General features: G+C 40.7%; 1 protein-coding gene across 3 annotated transcripts in view; it reads left to right on the top strand.

Annotated features, from left to right (window-relative positions):
- Window positions 1-11,503, top strand: part of LOC101740566 (homer protein homolog 2) — a 51,860-nt gene that overhangs the window by 6,147 nt on the left and 34,210 nt on the right. For all 3 annotated transcript variants that reach the window (XM_012696685.4, XM_004933536.5, XM_062676769.1), the window contains exons 2-6: window positions 1,287-1,443; window positions 2,319-2,450; window positions 3,261-3,428; window positions 4,707-4,775; window positions 5,932-6,074. In XM_012696685.4, coding sequence (XP_012552139.1) covers window positions 1,287-1,443; window positions 2,319-2,450; window positions 3,261-3,428; window positions 4,707-4,775; window positions 5,932-6,074 — 669 coding nt within the window. The remainder of the gene's footprint in view (window positions 1-1,286; window positions 1,444-2,318; window positions 2,451-3,260; window positions 3,429-4,706; window positions 4,776-5,931; window positions 6,075-11,503) is intronic.

Consider the following 11,503-nt stretch of genomic DNA (forward strand, 5'->3'; position numbering starts at 1 on the left):
AAAACAGATTCTCCGGTGACCGGGAGCTAGGGGGTTTCCGGCGACCTTCAGCGGGCTACTGATAAACATCGTGGGAGTCATACCCACGCGGTCTCTTCCCTTCGTGGTCTAGATTTAGCCAATTATAATACACTAGCGACCCGCCCTCGCTTCGCTTCGGATACATTAAAACACACATGAAACAAAAAAAAAAAAAAAGTAGCCTATGTTCATCAGGGACAATATCGGCTTCTAATGGAAAAAGAATTTTTCAAATCGGTCCAGTAGTTTCGGAGCCTATTCGAAACAAACAAACAAACAAATCTTTCCTCTTTATAATATTAGTATAGAAGTATAGACAACAATACAAAGTGAAATTCAAAGTTATTTTGTCGAATATCCGCTTATTTATCTATATATCGACTTAACCTCAAATTTCAACAATGTCACTATCATTAATTGTCACAAATTTATAGAAAATCCAACTAAAAAAACCCCACGCCTTTTTACAATAAAATCATTTTTTCTTACACTATTTTTAATTCAAATTCATTAAAATTTATTTTCTATTTTTTAGTTGGATTTTCCATAAATTTGTTAGTTTTTTTAAACTGTTATTTTAAATTTATTTATTGCTTTACGAAAATGTAAAAAAATTTAAATATATGCTTCACGTACTCATTGATTGTAAATAAGCGAATCATGACGGCCCCGCGGCGTCCAGATTTTAAGCTGTCGATACGGTGCCGGCGTTTTTTTTTATATTTATTGCTTAGATGGATGGACGAGCTCACAGCCCACCTGTTGTTAAGTGGTTACTGGAGCCCATAGACATCTACAACGTAAATGCGCCACCCACCTCGAGATATAAGTTCTAAGGTCTCAGTATAGTTACAACGGCTACCCCACCCTTCGAAACGAAACGCATTACTGCTTCACGGCGGAAATAGGCGGGGTGGTGGTACGTACCTACCCGTGCGGACTCACAAGAGGTCCTACCACCAGTGAGTACGCAAATTATAATTTTGCGGGTTTGGTTTTTATTACACGATGTTATTCCTTCACCGTGGAAATCCATCGTGAACAATTGTTAAGTACGTATTTCATTAGAAAAATTGGAACCCGCCTGCGGGATTCGAACACCGGTGCATCGCTACATACGAATGCACCGGACGTCTTATCCTTTTAGGCCACGATGACTAAAACTTTAGTATGTAAATGTCTCAGGTGCCAAATGTTATCCGTTTTTGGGTGCAACTGGAGATCAGTAAATGGAAGTAAAGGCAACAGCTTATGTCTTGTTTCAGTGAGCAGCCGATATTCACTTGCAAAGCCCACGTGTTCCACATAGATCCCAAGACGAAACGGTCATGGATGTCGGCCAGTTCTGCAGCGGTTTCCGTTTCGTTCTTCTATGATTCGTCAAGGAACCTCTACCGCATCATCAGCGTTGAAGGAACCAAGGTATTTATTTATTTGGGAAACAAACAGTACAATACAAACATATAATATTTAAAAAAATAGCTAAAACAATAACCAAATATGTTTCCACAATTAAAATCACATATAGGTAGAAAGTGAACAGAGAAGAGGAATTTAGAAATTTAAGTTACAAAAAAAACAAAAGCAGCACAATACGCACATATTATTTTGTACATCAACTTACACTATAAAACTATAATACTCATCGGACTAAATCACCTTATAAATATTTTAAAATAGCTTTTCTATGTTTTATTACTGACATAGGAGGGGGAGTTTCGTGATTGTTATAGTGGTGGCGTTTGCTAAATACACCCGGAAATACCGCCCTTGTATCGAGCACAACCAGCCCCTCTGCTGAAGATTTTTCTTTTCCTCCCTTGTAGCATATGGGGCTATTCTAGCTACACCCAGATGGGTAGGTGAGCTAACGGGCTCAACCTGAGAGAATTTGCTAACACTAGCCCTAGCAAGAGCAGTTTCAATATACCCGAGTGACTTCCACGGTGAAGGACTAGCATCGTGTAATAGAAATCAAACCCGCAAAAATTATAATTTGCGTAATTACTTGTGTTAGGACCTCTTGTGAGTCCGCACGGGTAGGTACCAACGCCCTGCCTATTTCTGCCGTGAAGCAGTAATGCGTTTCGGTTTGAAGGGCGGGGCAGCCGTTGTAACTATACTGAGGCCTTAGAACTTTTATCTCAAGGTGGGTGGAGCATTTACGTTATAGATGTCTATGGGCTCCAGTAACCAGTTAACATCAGGTGGCCTCTGAGCTCGTCCACCCATCTAAGCAATAAATAAAAAAAACCTAAGTCCACAGTCGGTGGTGATAGGTCTTTATTGCCCGACAGGCGGTGATCAACAGCACGATAACGGCCAACATGACCTTTACGAAGACATCCCAGAAGTTCGGGCAGTGGAGTGACGTCAGAGCGAACACTGTCTACGGTCTCGGCTTCGCTTCCGAAGCCGAACTCGGAAAGGTGAGAAGGAACTGTGATATCTATTTTCAGAGGACCTCCTCCAGGTGTAATTGATGCTATCAGATCGGTTATAGGCTTACGACTTGTCTCTGCCCCTGACATTGCTTATATCCATGGGCGGCGGTGACCACTCACCATCAGGTGGGCCGTACGCTCGTTTGACTACCAGAGCAATAAAAATAAAGATTTCACGAAAAAAACCCAATAGAAAAATCCATAGACGCAATTGTTAGAATTCCGTAATCCACCTAGTGATATAATAAAGTAATAGTCTCAAGGTGGGTGGCGCATTTACGTTGTAGATGTCTATGGGTATGGGCTCCGGTAACCACTTAACACCAGGTGGGCTGTGAGCTCGTCCACCCATATATGCAATAAAAAAAAAGTATTGATTAATATCTTATCTGAAACGGATATTTGGTTGGATTAGGGTGATGGCATTGAGATGTGTTCTAAACTGTGTCAAATGATAGTATAGTCGTTTATGGGGGAGTGAGTCATGGGCAGAGCCAAGTCGTTGCCCATCGAAAAGGACTAATAAGTTAATCCTCCTTCGAAGAAGGCATGTGATTTCTTTAATGATTTAATTAGCGTTAGAAATGATGTTCAGCTTGGTTGCTCATCGGGGAATCTTGATGACCATCCATAACTAAGCAGCATTAATTAAACAGCAGTTTCATTGTTCTTTGATATAGTTCACGGCAGGTATTTTAGGCTGGTATGGTACCAGTATTTTATAAATAGCTATCTCGAAGCGTTCGTCCTATCCCAAGTGGTCCCTGTCTAGTATAGAAAATATTGTAATTCCAGTTTATCGAGAAGTTTCAAGAGGTGAAGGAAGCTATTCAGGCCCAGCAGTGCGGCGTCGCGGGTAAAGGCGTGAACGGCAACAGCGGGGCCGCCACGCCCGTCGCCAGCGCCACCGCCAGCCCGCTGCTCGCCGCCCGCCCCGCGCCCGACGACCAGCCCCCGGCCGTGGTAAGTCCGCGCGCCGCCCCCTGCGTGGGGGACCGGCTGTGATGAGTCCCTGCACAGGGGGACCGGCAGTGGTGAGTCCCTGCAAGGGGGACCGGCCGCACCGCATGTTACAAGGTGAACGGGAGCATACACGTTGATGTCACTTAAGACCAGTGTCTTTACTTTCTCGATACCGTAAAAGCTAACTCTTATTTGTATGCAGTGGGAACAGCGCCCCTAGCGGCAAACACTATACAAATTTGAGTTAACTTGGCACACAGGTAAGCCATGAGCTCGCTCACTGTTCTAAGCAATAAACGAACGAATCTAATAGTAAATGACCTACACTAATACTTAAAATATGTCCCACGGGTTGGGTTGAGGATACATTTTTTTTTATTGCTTAGATGGTTGGACGAGCTCACAGCCCACCTGGTGTTAAGTGGTTACTGGAGCCCATAGACATTTACAACGTAAATGCGCCATCCACCTTGAGATATAAGTTCTAAGATCTCAGTATAGTTACAACGGCTGCCCTACCCTTTAAACCGAAACGCATTACTGCTTCACGGCAGAAATAGGTAGGGCGGTGGTACCTACCCGTGCGGACTCACAAGAGGTCCTACCACCAATACATCACAATTACATCACCAGTGCATTTGTACATCACAAGAACCTATCATTTCAGTCAATCGAATTGGGCTTTAATTGTTTATGGCTTTGGTCGTGAATTGAGTGAAGCCGTTGCAGTATTTCATTCCCGATCCTGCGGACAGAATGGAAAGCAATCGACGTCGCCCAAAACACGTCATTTCGGATCCTCCCGATCCACCAACGGTGCTTTTAGGTACTTCAAGCACCGGTCACCGTTCTCGTCGAACCCGTCGCTTGCAACGAAGGGCTCGACGAGTAAATTAACCCTCAGACACAGCCCACTGAGGTTCTCGCCGAATCTTCTCAGTGGGTCGCGTTTTCGATCCGGTGGTAGATTCTGCGAAGCACGGCCCTTGCTAGGGTTCGTGTTAGCAACGTCGTCAGGTTTGAGCCCCGTGAGCTCACCTACTAGTTAAGGCTACGCTGATATAGCCTCTCAAGGTTCTCAGCTTAGGTAGGACAAAAAAAAAGGGTTATTGTATTGGTATGAGCAGGCCACCTCGCTTTGACAGTGGCAAGTCAAAGACCATACACTGTCTGAGTCTGTCGACCAGTACTGCTCACAGTTGATCAGAGACCACAAAAAGACTCGGTTATAAGAGAAGGGAAATATTTTTTTATTAATTGTAGTATAATTTGTTGCAGCCCAACAAACCGGAGACTGATGAAATGGTCGTTCACCAGAGAGCTCACTCTGTGTCTTCTACCATACAGGTAAGCGAAGGGTGTTTATTGAGCTTCTCATCTTCTATCTTATTGTTATTTAAATCAATCAAGTTACTGGTGGTAGGACCTCTTGTGAGTCCGCACGTACCACCCTGCCTATTTCTGACGTGAAGCAGTCATGCCTTTTGTATTGAAGGGCGGGGCAGCCGTTGTAACTATACTCGAGAGCTTAGAACTTGTATCTCAAGGTGGGTGGCGCATTTACGTTGTAGATGCTTATGGGCTCCGGTTAATCACTTAACACCAGATGGGCTGTGCTCGTCTACCCATCTAAGCAATTAAAAAAAATATGGTCGTAATTTTAAATGTAAAACAGCAATCTACAGCAAAGTTGGATAAACCCCGAGCAGGAGGAGGTCGTGAAGGCGGGCATTCCGATTGCATTACATTGCGTGTTCTGTTTAAAATATTAGTTACAAAAAAAAAGATCTCATATCGTCTTTTTGCATTAAAAGTGTACAATTTCCAAAAATATTCGAATTTGAGTTAATATGTGCTGTGAATGTACCACCTATAATATGCGGAATCATTTGGTATCACCAGTATTTTACTCATAAATATTGTCGAAAGAGCGTAGTTTAGTTTTAGTTTTTTTTTTTTAGTTTACCTATATTTTGACTACTATTAACAAAATTAATACATAATTTTATCTTACTTTAAAAGACAGATAATGTAACTGGTAAAAAACAAAATAAAAATGTTGCAAAGATGTTTAATATTACAAATATCACATGTTTTAAACCTTTAAAACACTCTCCTGTAAAATTGCTAAGTTTTTTTTTTTTCTATTTTATTTTTCTTAGTTGGGTCGACGAGCTCACAGCCCACCTGGTGTTAAGTGGTTACTGGAGCCCATAGATATCTACAATGTAAATGCGCCACCCACCTTGAGATATAAGTTGTAAGGTCTCAGTATAGTTACAACGGCTGCCCCACCCTTCAAGCCGAAACGCGTTACTGCTTCACGGCAGAAATAGGCGGGGTGGTGGTACCACCAGTAATTGTACAGTTTTAATGCGAGAAGACCATAATAATATGTAAACCTTTTCGTTTTTAAATAGACGACTGCGGTATTCTCTCATCACGCAGTTAGTTGAATGATAACGATTTCGTAAACGTATGTGTCGGTATTTGCTTTTCTCAGGGCGGCTACGCGACGGTGGGTCGCGCGCCCCGCGGCCCCCTGCCCCCCGCCGCGCCCCCCGCGCCCGAGCCCCCCGCGCCCGAGACCGCGGAGCAGCAGCTGCGCTACGAGAACGACCGACTCAAGCTCGCGCTGGCGCAGAGGTAACCCTTTACCAGTCACCTCGAGGGGTCGCTCGAGACGAAGGGCTCGACGGGTAAATGTAACCCACAGACACAGCCCACTGAGCTTCTCGCCGGATCTTCTCAGCGGGTCGCGTGTCCGATCCGGTGGTAGATTCTGCGAAGCACGGCTCTTGCTAGGGGCAGTGTTAGTAACTAGCACCTACTCGCGTAGTGACGCTGATATGGTCTCTCTAGACCAGGGGTGGGCAAATATTTTGATAGTTGGGCCACATAGCAGATGAAAATTTGACCTCGGGCCAAACAGTTTTTTTTCTAATTTTATATTGTGCATACATACTGTAATTGTTCAATTATCATAATTATATTTTCGAATAGGAGGCGCTGAAAAGAGCGGTTGTCCGGGAGAAAATTTTGGCTCCCACCGGCCCTGATAATGTGTATCAGTATTGCTTAATATTTTATCTAAATAATTTTATGCACCAATTTATGTTAGACAAAAACGAATATTTGTGTTTTTAATAATAATGTATACAATGCTTCACGGGCCTAGACAATCAGATTAGGTAGGAAAAAAAAGGGGTCCTTTACCGAACTACCGAACGAGTTGGTGACGACGTTGCTAACACTGGCCCTAGCAAGAGCAGTGCTTCGCAGAATCTACCACCGGGTCGGAAACGCGCGTGTCCGCATAAAGGAAACAAATTAAGATGGCGTCATAGTAGCTAGCTAATGGAAAGATATAAAAAACAACGCCATAAACTATCACAGTTCACTTCAAGTCATCACACTTCATTCTGTTTAAAACTGCTATATACTATATAAGAAGTCGTCGTGGCCTAACGGATAAGACGTCCGGTGCATTCGTGTTGAAGCGATGCACCGGTGTTCAAATCAGCTCACAGTCTACCTGGTGTTAAGTGGTTACCGGAGCCCATAGACATCTATGACATAAATGCCGCCACCCCCTTGAGATATGAGTTCTAAGGTCTCAGTATAGTTACAAAGGTTGCCCTACCCTTCAATCCGAAACGCATAACTGCTTCACGGCAGAAATAGGTGAGTTGGTGGTACCTACCCGCGCGGACGGGTCCTACCAGCAGCAAACCTTACTCGGGCAGATTTAATGCTACACGCGAACTTGGAGCTGGTATCTTTTAATGACTGAAGTCATCGTGGCCTAAATGATAAAACGTCCGGTGTACTCGCGTTGAACGATGCGGCTGTGCCGGTATTCAAATCTCACAGACAAGCTAATTTGTCCAGACGACAAAGGCATAAGATCTTTATGCATAAAAAAATTGTGTCAAGTTGTTTGTCCGCGATGAACTTTTGAACTAATAAACAGAATTTACTGCAACTTCGCATTCTATGTGTTTTTTGGTATAGCTTGAGATATAGTATAGTTTTTATCTACATTTATAATCATATTATTTTTGTATGGCAGTTATTTAAAGGAAAGAATTTTGCGGTAATTGTTTTACTTTCTTAATCAGTGTTTCTTCAGTAATAACGATGGTTTGTTAATTGCTTAGGATCTGTGAAAGTGCACAAATGTGCGATAGTGAAACAAAGTCGCTGGAAGTAGCTTCTCGGCTTCATCAAAAAAGTCCACTGAAAAGTCTCAGTTAGTAACGAATATTTTACTGAGACTAAACTTCTTTCCATCTCATCTCGATTCATTTGATGTCATTCCAATTGATAAAATTCTCAAATTAATTAACTTTATATCATTTTTCATATCAAAACGGAATTTAAGAAGAAAATTTAAGTTTTGGCTTAAAGGTCTCGTTACCAAGCCATAAAATTTTAAAGAAATTAGTTTTATAGATGTCAGTGTTGCTAATTTAAAGAATTAATGCTCTTGTATTCGGCTTCGGTCAGTATTTAACAGATGGCGCAAAATTCGAAGTCTAAATTTTTTTTAAAATTATCTGTATATACTCGAATAGTGATCGATTTTTATCTCCTGTGCGATCCTGAGCCACGGATCCGATTGTGATACAACACGGTGCAATTGTAGTAGGAGGGGCTTTAGGCTTTTGCCGTAGTACTACCCATGTACAATAGATGGCGCTTTAATAATGTCAACAAATCGATCTTTTTCTTACAACCAGCCATTGTCTTACGGAATCGACACCGGATTCTCTAATTGCGCTATGAAAATCAATTCTAATTATACGTCTTGTGACGGTGGACGCCGGTGGACGGTAGGCAGTGGCTTGGCTCTGCCCCTGGCATTGCTGAAGTCCATGGGCGACAGTAACCACCACCATTAGGTGGGCCGTACGCTCGTCTGCCTATTAGGACAATAAAAGTAAAAAATAATAAATAATAGCTTAAAAAAACTAAAAAACACGCTTTATATAAAATTATTATTTCAATAATATCTTAAAAAGCACCCCACGCTTTTTTACAATAAAATATATATTTTTTTACACTATTTTCAATTTAAATTTATTAAAATTTATTTTAGATTTTTTAGTTGAATTTTATATAAAGCGTGTTTTTTAGTTTTATTAAACTATTATTTATTTTTCATTTTTTAGTTGTATTTCAATTTTTTCAATATATTTTTCATTATTTTTTTTAAATATTGAATTGTCATCGGTCCTCATCCTCAATAAATCTACAAAGTTTGAATGAAATCTGGCCGTTTAAAGTGGGTCAAAATCACGTCTAAAGGAGTCGGTTACAAACATACAAACATACATACAATGCCAGGACTAAAGGCTTCGTCAACAGAACGCGTACTTAGCGCCGCGTACTTAACGTCGCGCTCTTTACATGTCACACAAATTGACTAGATGAGTCCAACGCTCCTTGACGCAACGCATATTAAGAAATCGAGTGATTCATATGTGGCATTGTATAAGTATGGATATTTTCTAACTATTTATATCATTTTGCGGGCGTTATCTAGTATTTTAATACACATTCACTCGGACGCTAAAATAAAATTTGTAAAAAATTACAACGCCTGACGTCAAAGCGTCCTAACGCCGCGACACAGCGCTGCGTACTTATAGCGCTGGCGTTCTGTTTGACGGTATGTTACCATAGTAGTACAACACATCTCTGCGTCATAGCGCGCCGTCAGTTTAGCGCTCTGACGCGCGCTAATTACGCGTTCTGTTTGACGAAAGCTTTACCATAGTAGTACAACACATCTCGGCGTCATAGCGCGGCGTCAGTTTAGCGCTCTGACGTGCGCTAATTACGCGTTCTGTTTGACGAAGGTTTTACTTTGTATTAACTTAGAGCGCTAAATCCAAGAACATTCCTAAAAAAAATTCGAGACCGTGAGTGAAACGAGCAGGAAACACTGGTGAACGGTCGAATGACTACTTGAACGGTCGAAAATCGCTTGAACATCTTATATAAGAACGGTCAATTATTAGGTATTCGTTCTTTTTCGTCTTTTTGTATGTCTGTCTTTTCAGAAGTCAAAAAGTGTACTGAGTCGCTGCTGGTCACGCCCTCGTTCCATTTATTTTCGAATTATTTTCAAATATCTGTCTTAGTTTGTCTATGTCTAGTCATTATAGGTTTTATGTCCTGTCAAAGAGGTTGCACGCCACGACAACTGGCGAATTCTAAATCTAAATAAAACCATAAAATTCATAACGATTCTTTAATTTTAATTTCAAAGCATTTGTTTTCTTTGTACAGAACTTAAAAGTAACAACAAATAAATGTAACTACGCAGTCTCATAGTCTTATCAACATTAAGACTTCAGAAATACACACAATAACATTGCCTATATCAGTACTTAGTGGACTTGTAGTCTGGCAATAACTTATGGTCTTGTTCACAACGGAAGACTTATCGAAGCCTATAGAACGTTTATAATGGGCTTATATTAACTATACTACAGCGTTTTAGCTTTTTCGAATGATTACGAATAACATTTCGAGACGGTCTTCTTGGAACAGCCTTATAAGCCTCTGTTAACTCATCATGAATAAGACCATTAGTGCACAGTTATAACAATTTAGTGGGAACTTGTAATTTTAGATTTTATTCATTCATTATATATTGTCTGTTGTATGTGCCAAATATAAGTTCAAGTCATCTAAAAACCATTCAATTATATGAAGCATTATTTTAAATTTGGGCCTCTCAAAGTACTATTATTAGCGAATTATGCTTACATTGTATACATTTAAAATATACGGATAGGAGTGATCAAAAAAATAATTTGTTGTACATTACATTAGCGAAATCATCGCAAGGACATTCAAGAATAAATAGGAAAACGTAAAAACAAACTTAACTAAATAACAATTATAATACCAATCGTATTTTCTTATAACACTATATTAACATCTAGACTTTGTCAGGGAGCAGCTATCTTTGTTACATCGACGATTTGACTGTCGGTTGTGTTTATAATTTGGAATGTTAATCTTCAATACCTTTGTGCCAGTAATTGAGTGTTATCCGGTCACCGTCCTCGTCGAACCCGTCGCTTACGACGAAGGGCTCGACGAGCGAACTAACCCATAGACACAGCCTACTGAGTTTCTCGCCGGATCTTCTCAGTGGGTCGCGTTTCCGATCCGGTGGTAGATTCTGCGAAGCACTGCTCTTGGTAGGGTCAGTGTTAGCATCACTACGGTTTGAGCCCCGTGAGCTCACCTACTAGTTAAGGTTACGCTGAAATAGCCTCTCAAGGCTATGAGCTTAGGTAGGAGATGAGTGTTATTTAATCTTGCCGAAAAGGAAACCAAAGTTAGCAACAGCCGATTGGCCCTTTAAAGGGTTTAGGTACCGACCACTCAAAACCTGGGCGCCGAAAAGATTCTCTTGTTTACTATCAATGAGAACGCGCAGAAAATATTTATTTTTTTGGAAAAAATAATAATAATGATAATCTGCGTAATCACTCACGGCAACAGAAGGCAAATTTCCATGAAAAATAATCCCGTATAAAGCTGCTTTCAGACTATGCACATAGTACATAGCTCATAGCACAATAATATCGCGCACCATACATTGCTATGGACACGTTCACACTGTACTGTACTATATATTATTGGCTAAGTATACGCTGCTATACTATACGGTATGATAGTATAGCGTAGTCTGAAAGCAGCTTTATCGCAGCGCTGGCGTACAATGCGTTAAAATGCTCTATGCCCTAAACGCCTTAAAATTCTTCAACTACCCACATAATTTAAAATAGATATCTGAATACCTTAAAGAAAGCTTTTAGATGCATTAAAAAAGCATTTCTCTGCAACTGAAAGGTATTTTAAATTCCGATATTGGATCTAACGAATTCATAACATTTCAATATTGAAATAATTATTACGTTATAATATACATCTTGTAAAAAGGAATATTTAAAAAAACCTAACATTTTTTTTTATCTATGTTTAAAAAAAAAAACATGCTCGCTGAGTTTCTTGCCAGTTCTTCTCAGTACGGAGGCTAGTTTTTGTGA

Source organism: Bombyx mori, chromosome 28, assembly GCF_030269925.1.
Source record: "Bombyx mori chromosome 28, ASM3026992v2".
Taxonomy (NCBI): Eukaryota; Metazoa; Arthropoda; class Insecta; order Lepidoptera; family Bombycidae; genus Bombyx; species Bombyx mori.